The 15,804-nt window shown below is 52.5% G+C and overlaps 4 protein-coding genes across 4 annotated transcripts; 1 reads left to right on the top strand and 3 right to left on the bottom strand.

Moving 5' to 3' along the window:
- Positions 1 to 3,457: 3,457 nt before the first annotated feature.
- B0H65DRAFT_509273 (prion-inhibition and propagation-domain-containing protein) lies at positions 3,458 to 6,870 on the top strand (the record flags this gene model as incomplete). The annotated part of the gene is given in 8 exon segments (XM_062828298.1): positions 3,458 to 3,985; positions 4,012 to 4,730; positions 4,740 to 4,818; positions 4,828 to 4,999; positions 5,015 to 5,037; positions 5,047 to 6,025; positions 6,077 to 6,367; positions 6,512 to 6,870. Coding segments are annotated over 8 exon segments (3,150 nt in total).
- Positions 6,871 to 7,529: 659 nt separating this feature from the next.
- On the bottom strand, positions 7,530 to 9,780 carry B0H65DRAFT_210204 (uncharacterized protein). Its single transcript, XM_062821923.1, has one exon. The coding sequence runs from the start codon at positions 9,496 to 9,498 to the stop codon at positions 7,654 to 7,656; it is 1,845 nt and encodes a 614-aa protein (XP_062682222.1). The 5' UTR covers positions 9,499 to 9,780; the 3' UTR covers positions 7,530 to 7,653.
- A 569-nt stretch (positions 9,781 to 10,349) lies between these two features.
- Positions 10,350 to 11,193, bottom strand: B0H65DRAFT_509270 (uncharacterized protein; the record flags this gene model as incomplete). Its single annotated transcript, XM_062828297.1, has 2 exons — positions 10,350 to 10,387; positions 10,461 to 11,193. 2 exons carry the CDS (start codon positions 11,191 to 11,193, stop codon positions 10,350 to 10,352), a joined length of 771 nt encoding a protein of 256 aa, XP_062682221.1.
- A 1,140-nt stretch (positions 11,194 to 12,333) lies between these two features.
- B0H65DRAFT_525664 (uncharacterized protein) lies at positions 12,334 to 14,973 on the bottom strand (the record flags this gene model as incomplete). Its single annotated transcript, XM_062828837.1, has 4 exons — positions 14,679 to 14,973; positions 13,829 to 14,380; positions 13,402 to 13,727; positions 12,334 to 13,348 (listed from the first exon to the last, which is right to left on the bottom strand). Exons 1-4 carry the CDS (start codon positions 14,760 to 14,762, stop codon positions 12,334 to 12,336), a joined length of 1,977 nt encoding a protein of 658 aa, XP_062682220.1. The 5' UTR covers positions 14,763 to 14,973.
- Positions 14,974 to 15,804: the final 831 nt, after the last annotated feature.

Raw genomic sequence — 15,804 nt, 5'->3', positions numbered from 1 at the left:
AATTGCACCGCGGAACGACATCGCGACCACGCCGAGATTTTAAGTCCCTAATTGATAGAACGATGGGGTCTATCTCAGACAACGCGAGCTTCGCCGCAAGGAAATAGGGGCTTGGTACGATGTATTGAATATGTCGATTCAATTTAACTCCTAGATAATGCTAATAACTCCAACAAGCCCATGACGTTCTCCCTAGCACTCAAATCATCCGTCCTCACCAGTCCTCACCCTGACTCTCTCATTCCCCTTTTCCCTTGAATGGATTTGTTGAAGTTCCAAACAGAAACCGCATCTATTACACAGTGTCTGGTGCTGACTCTCTCTGTATCAAGGTCGAATCCCTGCCCGTGGAGCCTTTTGTTGCACTCGTGATGATCGAAGACGGGTTCTGTTGGCGGTTAGCTTTTGAACAAGCTAGAATGTGATATCACTTACCCGTGGAGAATTTACAGCCATTGGAGTGTAAGAATTGGCACTTGCCCCGTCCCAGGAGAACTCTAAACATACTAAGGATCAGGACGGTGACAAGAGTCTAGCAGTTATCTCACCATTGCACCTCAGGAGAGAGGTGTAAGGACCGTGACTTGGAACTCCCGACATCCCTTCGATCATCTGCAGCACATGTGGCGGAATGCAGCTGAGAGATGTTTGTGTTGATTGGGATGGTGATGGACCAGACATTATGGAAGTTATTTTGGCTTATTGATCTGTTTGGGTGGCTGTGAATGGTGAGAACGCGGCGGAGATCCTAGGGCTTTGATTACTGATATCTGCTTATTTGATCGCATTGTAGGGCATCATCCGAACCACATCAATTTATATATGCCACCAATGCTCATCAAGACCGCGCAAGATACTACCGAATGCCATGACGATTTCACGGCATCGTGAGCTGGAGGACGGATGACGATACGACATTTCCTACTTCGAAAATCTTGAAAACCATGGCAGAGGAGACAGCTAAACCACCAAAAGGCCATGTGAGTGATGATCTCTTCGGTGTAGTTTGAAATCAGCCCACTGAGTTGTCTGTTCCCATGTATCCTTTTTCGTAATTGACCGCGACATTAATCAGACTGGTACAGAGTCGCGGTGTTGAAGCGCCGGCCACGTGGGCAAGACCGCAGTCCAACACGGTGTCCCTCGATGTTAGCGTCTCGAAAAGGTACGACTATGACGGAAGGGGTCCCTGAAGGCTGCTTATGGCGGTCGCGTGTCCGGGTTGATCTGCCGGAGCGAGGAGCTGATGGTGAACATGCGAACCAGAGGACGCCTTAAACGGCGTTGGATTACTGGCAGTGTCCCATGACCAGTCCCAATGTACAAACTCGCGAGGCAGAATCACGGGCGAACCATTTCCATGTCGACAATCCAATGCGGATTTGTCGGGTCTAGACCGTTCTATGAACCCTCCGAATTGAAGGGTTGATAATATAAAAATGTCGTCCGTTACTGACGTAGGTGGGATTGGAGGGAAGAAGATCGACGGTCAGGGGTCCCGTTGGGTCGGGTTCAGGGTCCTGTTTGGATCTGACTTCAGGGGGACGCGGCCCGTGTGGTTTGTGGGCGGAAACCCCAATTCGGCGGCGACTGGTCCCCTAAAAGCTTCGCGATGGCACGCTGCATGTCAGCACAAAATAGCCTGGAAAGGGACTGATTGGGCGGACATGAAGCTTATCTGGCCGGCAGCACCCGAAAAGGGTATTTCAGCTCCCCGTGACCCAGGTATTCCAGGCTGCAATTGGCGATCTAGGGGCTTCCGTCGAAGGCGTCCTCGGCTGGGCCGTCAAAGTTCCTCGCAATCAAGGAAGTGAAGAGAAAAGTCGAACCATTATGGCGTAGATGGGGAATCGAGAAATCGCAGCCTTCCTCCGGCCGAGTTCTGAATTGCCCATGGGCTGACGGATGCCATTTCCATGCTGCCGCCATGTCCTCGAACTGGACGCAGCTGGGAACGGAAGTTCAGAAGGAGCGGCAGGAAAGAGTTGCGTGGTGGCAGTGCCGTGGGCGCCCTAGAGGTATGCTCGATTTGAGGATGACGCGCCCATCCTTTTGGGTGTTGGCGATTGCGCAGAAATGCGCAAGCGGTTATTGCCGCGTTGGCTGGATCGGCGTCGCAACATTGCTGAGCAGAGGTAGCTGGAGCTGACGGGGGGAAAGGTCCGGGGACGCCATTGACGGGAGCGAGAGCCAAGGGGCGCAAGGGAAAAAAAATTGAAGGCGATGAGAGCTGTCGCAGTGTCTCGTCGTCGGCGTCCCTCACTCTTTCCAGTCACACGTTCCGTCCTTTCAATTCCCTGCCTCACTTCCACGCCTTCCCTTTCCAAATCCGAATCTTTGCGGTTCGGCAGAATTTTCAAGAGTGCGTCATCGCCGAAATGGTGAGGGTGGGAAATGGAAGGCGTTCGACGCCGGCCCTCCAAATTTGAGGAAGGAACAACCGCCACGAGGGCTTTTGACCACGATGAGAGAGGAGAGAGTGGAAGTGCCAAGTGGAAAAAATCCATTGGGCTCTTGCTTCTGCTTCCAGTGGAAACTATAGTCATTGGTAGGTCTCCGACGGCTTCAACAACTGATCACAACACAACCATGGCATTCTTGCGGACAATTTAGTATCAGCTTTTTTGTCACAACATCCTTGAGCAATTCGACTAGAGCTCTCGGTGACACTCAGGCGTACCTTGAGGTCCATGTCCATTTCGCCTCGCCAGGCAATCGAACCGCACCCAGCAATGCTCGACTAGTTTTATCAACGAGGAGTGGAGGACAACGCCTGTCAGGAGCAGCCGCAATGGTCATATCGCCGACGGGCTTTTTCCCTTAGCCTTGACCTACCTTCGATCCATCTTCCTATCTATCCACAGTCACATAAACATGACAACTTTGCTCCACGGAAATCCCGAGGTATGGACTATTTTTTCTTCGTTTGCCCGCCATGCCCATATCCAAATGCCGCTCAAGTCTTTTCTTCCCACCTGATTCCGGAACTGTTTGTGTTCATCATTCGCTAACCATTTTGCTCCCCGCCAAAATCATCAAGTTCTAGGGCAAAGATCGAGATGCCATTCGACATACTGCTGACGTTCCGGAAGGCCAATGGAACTACAAACAAAGTCCATCCTGAAGGATATTCCAAGCGCGCTCATGCCTGATGAGAGAGTCGGAAGCTCCCTCGACAATTGTCTGCAGGAAAACAACAAGCTTTGTCCGTCAAGGGTAAATCTCCCCATCATGCATCAACCCGAGAGGGACCGGACAAATCCAGAGACTCGATCTCCTGGCGAAGGCTCATTGGTCACAGCTAGTCGCTTTTGCGCCAACAATGCTACCTTCATTCAGCCCCTCTCGTGGATCAGGCTTTCATGGCTCGCGCCAGTGGCTACACGATCGACTTCCCCTCCTTCACACCAAATCCTCTATAACCACACGCTGGCTCATCGCGTACATTCTCACCACCATGGAGCCAGCCGGTTTGGCCTTGGGCGTCATTGGACTTGCAGGCATATTCAAGAGCTGCGTTGAGCTTTTTGGGTATTTTTCTACTTATCGTTCCTACGGCCACGACTACATTCTTCTGGACGCCAAGCTTCATGTTGAGAAAGCTGTCTTACTGCAATGGGCAGACCGCGTGCGTCTGCTTCACGATGACTATGACCGACGACTCGACAACCCTACCATCCGAGAAGCTGTATCTGAGATACTCTCCTACATCATACACCTCCTGAGTGAGAGTTCCTCTCTCCAACAGCGATATGGTATGAAGGAGGCGGAGGCATCTCCTCCGCATCCACCCAAGCCTCAGAACCAGACAATTGGCGGATCTCTTATGGAAAAGTTCATGGATGACTACAATGCCATGCAAGTCCGAATGCACCAACGGAAGGCCACCACATCCACGTCGAGCAAGTTGAAGTGGATGATCGTGGACAAGGACAGATTCAACGCCCTGATCGAGGACCTATCCCATTTCACTTCCAGATTGGATGTTCTTCTCCCAGAGATTCCTCTGAGCGGGCCGTCTCTTTATTGGCGTCATTGCTGAGACACGAGATGGCGTCCATTTACAAGGAGAGTTCCAAGACGGTCCTTCAACAAGCAACCGACGACCGTTTGGGAAAAAATGCCATACTCCAGGAGGCCCAGGACCAAGATAAAGCCTTGAAGAGCCTATGGTTTCGCTGCATGGGTGACAGAAAGGACAGTGTTTCACCTGCCCACGTCAAGACTCTTCAATGGGCGCTGAAGCCCGCTTGCGAGAGGGAAGGAAGGGAAGCGGAGTGGGACGATCTGTCTGAATGGCTTCGATCGGGGACAGGCTTATACTGGATTTGCGGTAAAGCTGGCAGCGGAAAGTCCACGCTGATGAAACACCTCCATGACAACCCTGACACGAGAGCGCCATTGAAAGCTTGGGCAGGAGACTTGCCACTCTCAACTGGTTCATTCTTTTTCTGGGGATTGGGACGGCAAGAGCAAAAATCTCTCGAGGGACTTTCTCGAGCACTCCTGTACCAGCTTTTGGAGGCCGAATCCTCATATATTCCCTCCGCTCTGCCACGGCTGTGGCAGGAAATCCGAACTGATGTTGAGAAAGTCCCCGCGCCACCTTCAAGCGGGGAGCTGAGGGCCGCATCTGAGTTCATGGTCAAGAACTTTCAACCTAAACGCCGATTTTGCTTGTTCATCGACGGGCTAGACGAATTTGAAGGGAACTTTCATGACGCGATCAAGTTGATCAGGGGTCTCTGCTCCAACTCAGAAATCAAAATCATCGTCTCCAGCCGGCCTATAGCGATCTGTTACGATGCCTTCTCTCGCGTACCTCAGCTTCACATGGAACATCTTACAAGCAATGACATTAAGGAGTACATACAGGACACCGTGGGCTCACACGCTTACATGGAAGTTCTTACGGCCTCTGGCGAACAATCACCAAACATGATTACAAATAAGCTCATTGAAAAGGCTTCAGGTGTTTTTCTGTGGGTCATATTGGCTTGTCGATCGGTTCTAGATGGTTTTGCGGCACATGACACTGTCGAAGAGCTGTGTCGACGAGTCGACGACCTCCCACCGGAGCTGGAGGACCTTTTTGTGCACATGCTCAATAGTGTCGACCGTCGTTACCACGAACAGATGGCGAAGACGTTGAAGATACTTTACTCAGAATACCGAGCCCGTGATAGTTCTGACGCTGGATTGAAGACAATCAAACTCGCTTGTTTCAACAGGAACGATATGGACTGTACGTCAAATCTTCCACTCGAAAGCTTTCCAGTACACGAAGCACGCAAGATTTGTCTCGCAATGGTGGCCAGATTACGAAGTCGCTGCGGCGGCCTTTTGCAGACAGTGCCTAGATGGGGATGGGGTCATGGAGTGATTGACTCCAACGATCGCCTACCTTACAGCCTAAAGGACAAGGTCTGTTGGTGTCCATTGAGGGAAAAATGTCCCCAGGTCGGAGAGGGCTCCCATCCTTTGTCACCCAAATACAAGGTTGGGGATTTTGCGGAGCATTCCCAGATCGAGTTCATACATCGGGCTGTCTTTGAATTTTTGGATAACCCAAACGTTTGGAATCTGCCTCCGCTTCGGATATCAGATCCTACCTTCAGTGCGGCTTGCGCAATAGTGGGCATGGATTTGCAGCTGTACTATCTGTATTGCAAAAACGGTGCCGAGACAGATGCGACACTAGATTGGCTACTCATGATCGACAATAAACCACTCGAATGTGTTGTTCCCGTCCTGGCAAAACTTGCGGACTGTGTGAGTCTGAGAATTGCACAAAAGGATTACACAACCGAAGAAACGATACAGCCATCCTTCTCCTCATTCTTGAAACCAGCCTATGATCGGTCATCACTTCAACTGTCACTCCTCATGGCGGTAGAGTTGGGCTTGGTAAATACTGTCGGTAGTCTGCTTCCAACTGTCGGGCCGCGGCCGCTGGGTCCGCGGTATTTCCCGTTCCCAATCCTTTACCATTCAGTGAGATCGCCCCTTCTCTATTCTATGATCGGTGAAAGCCTCTATCCTCAAAAGGGATACAGCGATAAGTTTAGGGTTCCAGGTTACTTGTTGTCGCAAGGCTTCCCTCCGAACGAACTTTTTGCAGACGAGCGGGGCCTGCCCACCACACCCTGGAGAAGTCTCATAGTACTTGAGCAGAAATTTTGGCAAACAAGGGACAAAGACCCTCCTTACAAGTCCTTCCTAACAAGAAAGTCTACTCACGACATGATGAGGTCGTTCATTGAACATGGAGCAGAGCTGGACTATGTCGTCCCTGGGATTTCGACCGTAGAAGAGTTTTTCAACAGTAAATTTGTTGCTTTTCTCCCCGAGGACCCGAGTCCCAATGGTAAGATCAACGAAGCAGCTTATCGAATGTATCGATTTCAAGGGTTCGTATTGAGAAAATCGTTGAATTTACTGCCTATAAAGCTAGCCGGAAGACAGAAGTGGGCAAATGATATCCGAAGGTGCAAGAGACAACTCATGGCAGCCATCGCGGAAAGAAGAAGGTATGACAATCCGAACGGCCAATTGCCCTTACAAAATCACTTAACACTTCGCTCCTTGCGCTTGGCCAGGATCATGGCGGCTGAAACGCTTGCATCGTCCGCGGGTTCAGAACAGGATAAGGGACCGGACACTCAGCTTGACGGCAGCCTTGATACCCAAGCTGATAAGAAGGTGGACGGCAACGGCAAGGCTGACACTGGAAGTAACCCCAAGCCTGATATAGGTCGCAAAGTCAACCTCAAAGCCGTCCAAGAACCGTTGTGGTGGCTTTTGGTCGTTGTCATACTAGCCCTGAGTATATACATGAAGTCTGGCTTTCTGAGCCAAGTGGAATCATAGGGATAGCTTCAGAGTTGGATGGATGAGGTTGGAACATTCTCTGGGTAGACGAAGTTGATAACCAACAATGTATCTATGTGGAAGTTTTCAAAGCGGTGCTAGCAAAAGACAACCACTGGCCAAAACCATGGGAAAATAGGAGCTGGACTCACCTTTTGACTACACGCACCACCCTCCCCAACCACATTTCGACAGCACATCACCAACTAATCTACAGACGTGATTTTTTTTTTTTTTTTTTTTTTTTTTTTTTTGAAATTTCTCCTCTTAACACCTTCATCATCTCCATTCCAATGGCTTTCATCGTAGTAACAGCTCCTTTGGTCCCAGAAAAGGGTCGGGTGACTTGGAATCAGGACCAAGAAGGCGTGATGATGACGATGAGTTGAGCAGTATTTGGGCGGGGATAAACCTCGAGAAAGACGCCAGGGGGCTTGGAAATACATAATGAGTGAAGCTGGGCCCAAAAATTTAACGAATTTGAAGTCTTTCCTTAAATTATTGCCCGAAGATATTTTTAAGGGACCATGGCGCATGGAGTTAAAAGGTGGTGCACGAAGCAAAAAGGGGTGGGTGGTGGGGTAAGTTCAGCTCTCAAATAGAGAGTGTCCATTGATCCGCTCCATGTCTTTTTGAAGCCAAACAATGCTATGTCAACATGTATAATCCACACAAACGCCAGCCGCCAACGAGTAGACTTATCCATAACCGTTATAACGCTCCAAATGCACATCAATCATCAACAACCATACCCTAAGCCACACAACCATCAACAAAACAACCCTACGCCATCCCATTCCCATTCACCCCCTCCGTCCCACCGCCATCCCCATCACCCTCCCCCGTCTCAACATCAGGATCCACCTCCGTCCCCAAATCCCTCTCCTCCAAAAACCTCCTCCCCACCAACTCCCCCGGCAAATACTCCTGCCTGACCCTTCCCCCCCGATAATTAGGCGGATACTTATACTCCGCCCCGTACCCCATCTCCCTCATCAACCTCGTCGGCGCATTCCTCAAATGCAGCGGCACCGGCAACGCCGCAACCCCCGGCTCCCTCAACGCTGAGAAAGCATTATTAAGTCCCCTATATGCCCGCGTGGATTTGGGAGCGAGACACAAAGCGACGGTGCAATGGGCAAGGGGGATACGAGCTTCGGGCATACCGATTTGTTGTGTGGCTGTGTAAGTAGCTGTTGCTAGCGGCAAAAGGGTGTTATCGGCTAAGCCGACGTCTTCGGAGGCGATGACTACCAGGCGGCGGGCGATAAAGAGCGGGTCTTCGCCGGATTGGAGCATTCGTGCCAGGTAGTAGAGGGCGGCGTCGGCGTCGGAGCCGCGGATGGATTTGTGGAAGGCGGAGATGGTGTCGTAGTGTTGGTCGGAGGCGCGGTCGTAGACGAGGGTTTTGGTTAGGGAGTGCTTGATGGATTCTTTGGTGAGGAGGACAGAATTTGGATCTGATGAAGAGGAGGGCTTGGGGTTGGTGGTTAGGGACAAAGCGAGTTCCAAGAGGTTGAGGGCCGTGCGCGCGTCGCCGTCGGCAAAGGCGCAGAGGTAGGAGAGGAGTTCGTCGTCTATTAGTGGGCTGAGGGGGAGGTGTTGGTCGGTTATTTCCTGTTTTAGGGCTCGTAGCAAGATGCGCTGGAGGTCGTCGCGCGATAAAGGTTGAAGAGTAAAAGTTCGGCACCGGGAAAGCAAAGCGGGAACGACTTTGAAGGATGGGTTTTCGGTGGTGGCGCCGATGAGCGTGATGGTGCCTGCTTCGACGGGTTTGAGGAAAATGTCTTGTTGCGCTTTGGTGAAGCGGTGGATCTCGTCACAGAAGATGATGGTGCGGCGCCCTGTTAGTTGGAGCTCGTTGGCCGCTTCGCCGAAATACTTCTTGCACTCGGCCACGCCCGAGCTGGTCGCGTTCAGCTCGATGAAGCGGCTGCCGGTGCGCTGCGCAATGCAGCGCGCTATGGTCGTCTTGCCGGTTCCCGAACCGCCCCAGAGAATCATGGAGGGCACTCGGTCGGTTTCGATCAGCGCGCGCAAGACGCCGTTGGGCCCGACTAGGTCTTGGCCGAAGACGTCGTCGAGAGAGCCGGGGCGCATGCGCTCGGCTAGGGGAGCGGATCGGTTGTTCGTTTTTGTGCGCTTTACTAGGGGTTGGATCGGTGGGCTGGGCTGTACTTCTCCTCCTCCTCCTCCTCCTGCTGCTCCTCCTCCAGCATTTCCATTCGGTTGTGGTGTCTCTCCATTCCCATTGACCCCATTCTTATTCCTCGCCGCGTCTACCGAAGGCGAATCCAATCCCGGTCCATCATCAAACCTCCTCTTGGTCCCCGTCCTCGGGGTTTGCGCAGCAGTCGAAGCAGCACTGCCATGAACTGGTATTGGTGTTGAAGCAATGGGTATCTTTGACCCCGCCAGTCGTTTGGCAGGAGTCTGGAAGAAGTCGGCGGCTGTTCGTTTCTTTTGGGTTGAGCTTGGTGGTAGATTTCCGTTCTGGGTACTTTGTTGTCCACTACTTTGGGGTTCAGCTTCTGTCTCGAGGAAGGACTGGCATCCGGAGTCGATGTGGCTGTTGATCTTGTCGAGGCCCTTGACGGCCTGGTTGCAGATCGGACAAGTGACCGCCATGGTGTCGCATGGGCCAATGCGTAGGATGAAAGCAAAGTAGAAGCAATATCTGATCTTCCCAATGTCGTAAAATGGCGAATTGCCAAGAGGTCGCCTTGGACGAAGCAAGAATGGGTTGTCGGAGGAGAAATTGGAGGTGACGGGAGACGCGTTTGTAGGGCGTAAATTGATTTTTGGACGTGTTCACAGCTGTGCACTGGTCCCTGCTGCTGCAGTGTTCGCTGTCGCCCAGGAACTACTCTATGCGGATAGGACCATGTGGGGTAAGTTGACAGGTGCCCGCATTTGAGCCGCATTAATCAGCCATCAAAAACCACAGGATGCGTCAGGGGCATGGAGAGCATGACGGCAGAGCTAAGGCAAGTGGCGATGACCACCAGATGGAAGCTCAGATGAGATGAAAAGTGATATGTGCACTAGTAAACGCGGAATGCACTGATGAACCTCTCCATTCCTCTCCCTTGTCTAAATGGTGGTGCTAAAAGAAAAGAAGGAGAAAAATTATACACCACTACCAACAAAGTAAAACGCCCTTTATAGACGCGTCCATATCTGTGTGACCAGAATGGGAAAAGAAGAAACAAGAAAGGGAATAATGCTCTCTACCCAAACGCCAATACCCATGCTTTCGCCGAAAAGAAAAAACCCATGCGCGCGAGCGCTGACAAATGACGCATACCACTTATCGAAGAGATCCGTCGTTCTGGATGCACCAGGGGGGCCACTGCAGTGAAGACCGTTACTCTCTCTCAAGTCATGTGGTGTGTGTCGCAACCGACAAGGCTGAAAGGTGCTTCGGCATCCACGGCTCGCCCCTAGCTTAACCGAGATTCCATCTCATCCAACCCCCTCTATACCATGAACGACTCTCCACAACCACATTGCTCCTCTGTAATACCTAGTCAGCTTCTTGCCCAACCATATCCATCCAGGACACACGGGGGAAAGGGGGGGATACTCACTAATATTAGGATTCCTAAAAACAAACCTCTGACTGAGTTTATCCTCCACCCAATCCATCTCGCTCCCAATAATGCTAAACAGCGCCTTGCTGTCAATCAACACCTTGACGCCGTCTTGCTCCACCGTCTCGTCAAACGCCCCCGCCTTGTCCACGTACTGCAGGTCGTACGCCAGCCCGCTGCACCCCCGGTTGCGCACGCCGACTTTGATCAGCTTCGGGTCCGGCTGGTCCAGCATCGCGCGCAGGTGCTCGACGGCCGCCGGCGTGAGCTTCATGGGGGCCTTGCGCGGGGCGCGCAGGCGGGAGGCGCGGGGGGCGGGCTTGGAGGGTGTTGGTTGCGTGGCGGCGGAGGAGGGTTGTGGTGCGGCGGTGGCGGTCTTGGTTTGTTCTTGCTTGGGGACGGCGGGAGTCGTTGACGATGTAGATGGTGATGACGTTTGCGCAAAGTTGTTGTTTAGTTGTTGTGACTGTTGCTGTTGCGGTGGCGACGCAATCTTGTGAGGTCTGGTCTCGTGTACCCGCGGCATGGGCGGCTGGACGGGGAAAGCCATGGAATCATTGCCTGAGCGTGGCGGCGATGGCGGATGCAAGGGGAGAGTGTAGGACTGGAAAGCGGTGACGGCGGGCGAGGGCGTCGTGCTGAATTGGCGCTGAGCGTGAGCGACGTTGCGGTTGCTGTTGCAGAGGGCGGACGAGAGCGTCCTCCTCGAAAGGATCCTTTGCGCGTTCATCTTGAGTGGTGTTGTTGTTCTTGTTGTTGTTCTTGTTGTTGTGTGATGTAGTATCGCAGACAGGAAGGCCGGCGATAGTATGGCGGTGGAAGTAATATGATGTACGGAAGAAGAAAGGGGAATTGCAGAGGTCAGAATCATAGGGCTGTGACAAGACCAGGATTCGGTGGTTGAGTGTCTTCCTCTGATGGTTGTGCTTGGCGGGAATTCGATTGTGAAGAACAGTTGGGGCGGCCAAGTTCAACTGAAGTCAGCCGAGCATATGACATGATGGCAATCAGCTTGGCCCTCGGAGCCGCCCGGTAACCGACACAGCCAATCAGCATTCGCCCATTAGGAATCCCTCTGAAATTCTGACTGTCTCGAACGATCCACACCTTCCGTAAGCCACGAGGGGGTCCACTTATTCCGTGGACTCCATCCACTCACAACCATCGGATTTGCCGTCTCGACTTTTGGAACTTGCATCCTGTCATTCCATGTCTTTTGCATATTGCTTGACCCAGTCAGAGGACCCTGACAGTTCACGGCCCTGACAGAAAGCGGGCTTGACCTGCACCTGAAAGGCAAGGTACGTAGGGCAGTGCACCTTGATGGGCAGCGCGGCTAGGCAGAGGTCCCTGGGCTGAATCTGTCAGGGCAACTTAAGCAAGGGAAGTGGAAAGGGGGAGGACAAATGCGCCTTATCTGGTTGGTCGCCTTATCACTTTCACGTAACCCTGGGACCGTGGAAGGGGATTGCTTTGACCCCCCCTGAAGATGGATGTACCCTTTGTTTACTTTGAGTCTTGATTCGGTCAAGTCAGGGGCACGATAAGGACAGCTGGGTCCATCGTGCTCAGGGGCAATGACATCACTCCTCTGTGTCCCCTTCCAGGTCCCACTGGTTGAGAGCTGTTGGAGCTGAACTTCTTGAAAGTCCCCATCACCATCGTACCATGTTCCATCGGGCAGGCACAAGAGTATTCTCATCTCATCCGTTCAGTTCAGTTCAGTCCATTTGATATCGGCCGATTCGACATTAAGCTTCAACCCGCAAAGTAGACCATCAAACACAATCTATCCCATCTATCGCTAACAAAACAGGACAAACGCCTTTTCCATACTCATTACAATTTTAACAGTAGAGATCCATCCAGACTATTCACCACCACCAACCAGCCCCCTAACATCCCCCACCGCCTCCCTCGCCATCTTCTTCAACAACCCCCTCTCATCCGCCTCCCTAAACCGCTCCCAGCTATCCAGCCCCTCTTTAGCCTGGATACTCAACGTCTCATACCCCTGCTTGATCACCTCCGCAACCTGCACGCTCGTCAACTTTTCTTTATTTACTCCCGAAGCCAGCATCTCCTTGTAATGCGCCGACACGTTCACCAACGTATCAATACTATTACTCTGTCTCTTCTTCAATCCGTACACATCGCGGAACTTAACCAGCACATCACCCACCTCGACGATCTTGTAAAACAAATCGTCGTAGGCTGCTGATGTCGGCAGGAAGGACTCGCCTGACGAGAGGCCGAGGGCAAGGGTGTTGACTACCAGATCCAAAAGCGTGTCGAGCTGGCCTTGTTGCCCGCCGCCGACGAGGAGCGTCTTGAGGTCCGAGGCGTAGGTGGTCAGGAAGCGGATTAAGGACAAAAGAGAGCGGAAGAGTTCGTGCCAGTGGTACTCGAGGCGGGTGCGGGAGCGGGACATGTAGCTTATCAGCCGGAGGAGGATGCCGACGCATAGGGTGTAGAGGCCGACGTCGAGGCGGCGGCGGAGGTTGTGGTTGACAGCGTCGATCATGGTGTCGAGGACGGCGGTGGCGAGGACGCGGTCCCCGGGCACGTGCGGGAGGTAAGGGGAGCGTTGTCGGCAGAGACGGACGGGGTGCTTGTGGTCGGGTTCGGAGCTGCAGAGGCGTTTGCAGAGGACGGGGTCTTCGATTAGGAGGCGGATGATCATGAGGTTGAGGTGGCTGTAGAGGGTGGTGCGTTGTGACAAGTGGGCGTGTTGGAGCATGTAGGAGGTTAGGGAGAGGAAGCTCGAGAAGGGCGGTTCGTCGCCTTTGGCAAGTGGTGGGAGAGTGACGAGGTTGTGGCAGAAGAGCTTGTTGGCGTGGGTAAAGTCGTAAGTTGCTAGGAGGACTGCTGCTTCTTTGCCGGGTCTGCTGTTGTTAGTCCTTGTGTCTTCTCAACTCCAAGGTGGACAATGACTTACAGCGCCGCAAACATCCTCTTTTGCGTCTCCGCATCATACACCGGCTTCTTGTGCTTATTCAACCTCACCAACCCAATCATACTCAGCGTGCCCGCTATCGACCATCCCTCAGGCAGATCCTCTTGTACCGCGACATACTGCCCCCTTAGCGTTAGACACGCCTGACCCACGGCTCTGATAATCTTCTGTATCGTCTGCTCATTGACAAAGTCGTTCAACCGCATCTGGTACGGGTTTTGGAACTCGAACTTGTTGTAATTAGCAAGAAGTCCCACCAGCGTGAACGGCAGGACAATATCTTGTGTCGTCTCGGTGTCTTGTATAAGCTGTTGTTTCCGGTTGTCAGCCTTTTGCTCTCTCTCCCTTCCCCTTTCCCTCCCATTTCCCTTCTTTCTGCCCACACCAACCCAGGCCGCTCAAAACTCACCTTCATCAGCGCAGGAAACATATCCCTCTGAATGAAATAACTCCCCAACCCCGTCCCCCACGCCCCCGCCGTAACCGCCATCGCCACCTCCACCGCCTTGCGCCGGACCTCTATACTCGTCGCGCCGCCATTCCCGCCGCGCACAATCCCATCCAACGCCCCCACAAACTCCCCAAAGACATGGTCGACACTATCCAACCCCGCCAAAACCTCAATAATATCCGAGCTCGGGTTCGTGTATTTCTTCCCTAGTACGCTGACAAGAAACACCGATAGCGTGTCGAGCGCATTTGCTTGCTTGTTCTGACTTTGACTACTAGAGGCAGCGGTGGAGGAGGAGGAAGGCCTGGTGGGTTTGAGCGCGCTCACAGCGCGGGAGAAGAGCTGTCGTGTTTGCGAGGAGTAGAGATGGAGCAAGTCGGAGGGCGAGATGGGGTCGAGGATTTGGCGCAGGGCGGGACGCGAGGGTTTGAGGATGAAGAATTCGGTCCAGAACCCTTCGGTTTGGGTTGGGGAGTGGTGGTCGAGGTATTCTTCGTCGTGGTCGTGGTCCTGTTGGTCGGTGGGAGAATAGGTTAGTTATGCGAGGTTGCTTATGAGATGAGTGGTGTTGCTTGTCTGGTCGCATTGCGCGCGCAAGGATTGGGAGGGTCGGTTGTTTCAGCTTGACGGGGAAGGATGGGAACAGTGAGGCAGAGATGGCGAATCGTAAATATCGAGACGCACGCGCGCGGCGCATGTGATAGGGAAAGGGAGTTGACGACGGTGATGTTAACTAACCTACAGCGCAGTTGACGTTAGCTCCTTTTTTACCTATTACATTACAACCCCCAAGAGAGAAGCTACACACCTTAAACAGCTCATGGTAAAGCTGCACAATTTTGGCCTGGAACGCCTCCGGCCGAGGCTGTTGCGTAAGGGGGGATTGCTCCATCCCGGTCCGCTGCTTTGCGCTGTGCTGGCGTCGCAATTATTCGTCGTCGTAGATCGGTTGGCGGTAACAGGTTCCGTAACCGTGATTTATTCGAGAAGCACAAAGGTAGGTGACGACGTCGAGCAAGGAAAAGGGTTGGCGTGGTTGGGTGTTCGCGAGACGGAGCACGGCACGGAGGGATGACGATGATAAGCTGTTGTTTAGCGAACTGTTGCCCTGGGTCGTTCCGGCAGCGGCAATAAGATTGAGAACCTCCCTGGCTGGCAAAGGTGGGTCACCCGTCCAATATCCAAATCCCACAGTACATATAACACTGTGTCTCTCAGCCGGCCCCGGCCCCCTTTTCCCGTAGGGCTGAATGTTTTCAGTTCCGATCCTGTTTCCAAAAACACCCGAACCCGAAAACAGAATCACCCAACCCGACGGCGGCAGTTTGACAGCTTGATGGGTTTGACTCGCCTCCTCGCTTATTTCAAGGGCCGTCCCGTCTTCCGCCTCCCATGGTTAAATTTGTCTCATCCTTGACTTTTGCCTCGCAACTCCCGACCGATGAAGGGCCGGAAAGCTCGAGACGACATGACTCGGTTACAAGACTTGAGGGACGACAATGACTTTAAGATTTGAGGCGAGGTGATTTGAGGTGCATGTAAGAATTACTGTAGTAGCTTGATGATTCTTTGAATATGAATACTTGGCATGATGTAGGTCTAGAGGCTTCATAATCCCTTGTTGTTCACCCATTACTTTCCTCCGACCATGTGGTGTTAGCCTAGAAGCTTCCCTTTTGTTGCTCTTTTGCGTACCATTCCCACTCAAAACAAACCGCGGCCCACAAGAAGAGATACTCGTCATAAGTCGTATTCATCAAAATAACAGTCAAGGGCGGTCAATGTTATGCCCGTCGTGCAATGCTTTTGTGTCGGAACAGTAGTCATGTTGTCGCTAACAATAGGGAATGTTGTCCCGTCGAATACCATACCGAGAACGCCGAACCCATTAGCATACTCGTGTAGAATTAACAAAGGACGCCCTGAAACAATGA

Source organism: Neurospora tetraspora (assembly GCF_033439725.1).
Source record: "Neurospora tetraspora strain CBS 560.94 chromosome Unknown B0H65scaffold_4, whole genome shotgun sequence".
Classification (NCBI taxonomy): Eukaryota; Fungi; Ascomycota; class Sordariomycetes; order Sordariales; family Sordariaceae; genus Neurospora; species Neurospora tetraspora.
The sequence above is the reverse complement of the archived record's forward strand: the minus strand, read 5'-3'. Positions and strand labels throughout refer to the sequence as shown.

What these genes read in the sequence shown, in the direction of transcription:
- B0H65DRAFT_210204 (XM_062821923.1), bottom strand. Translation starts at nt 9,498, where the DNA reads ATGGCGGTCACTTGTCCGATCTGCAACCAGGCCGTCAAGGGCCTCGAC.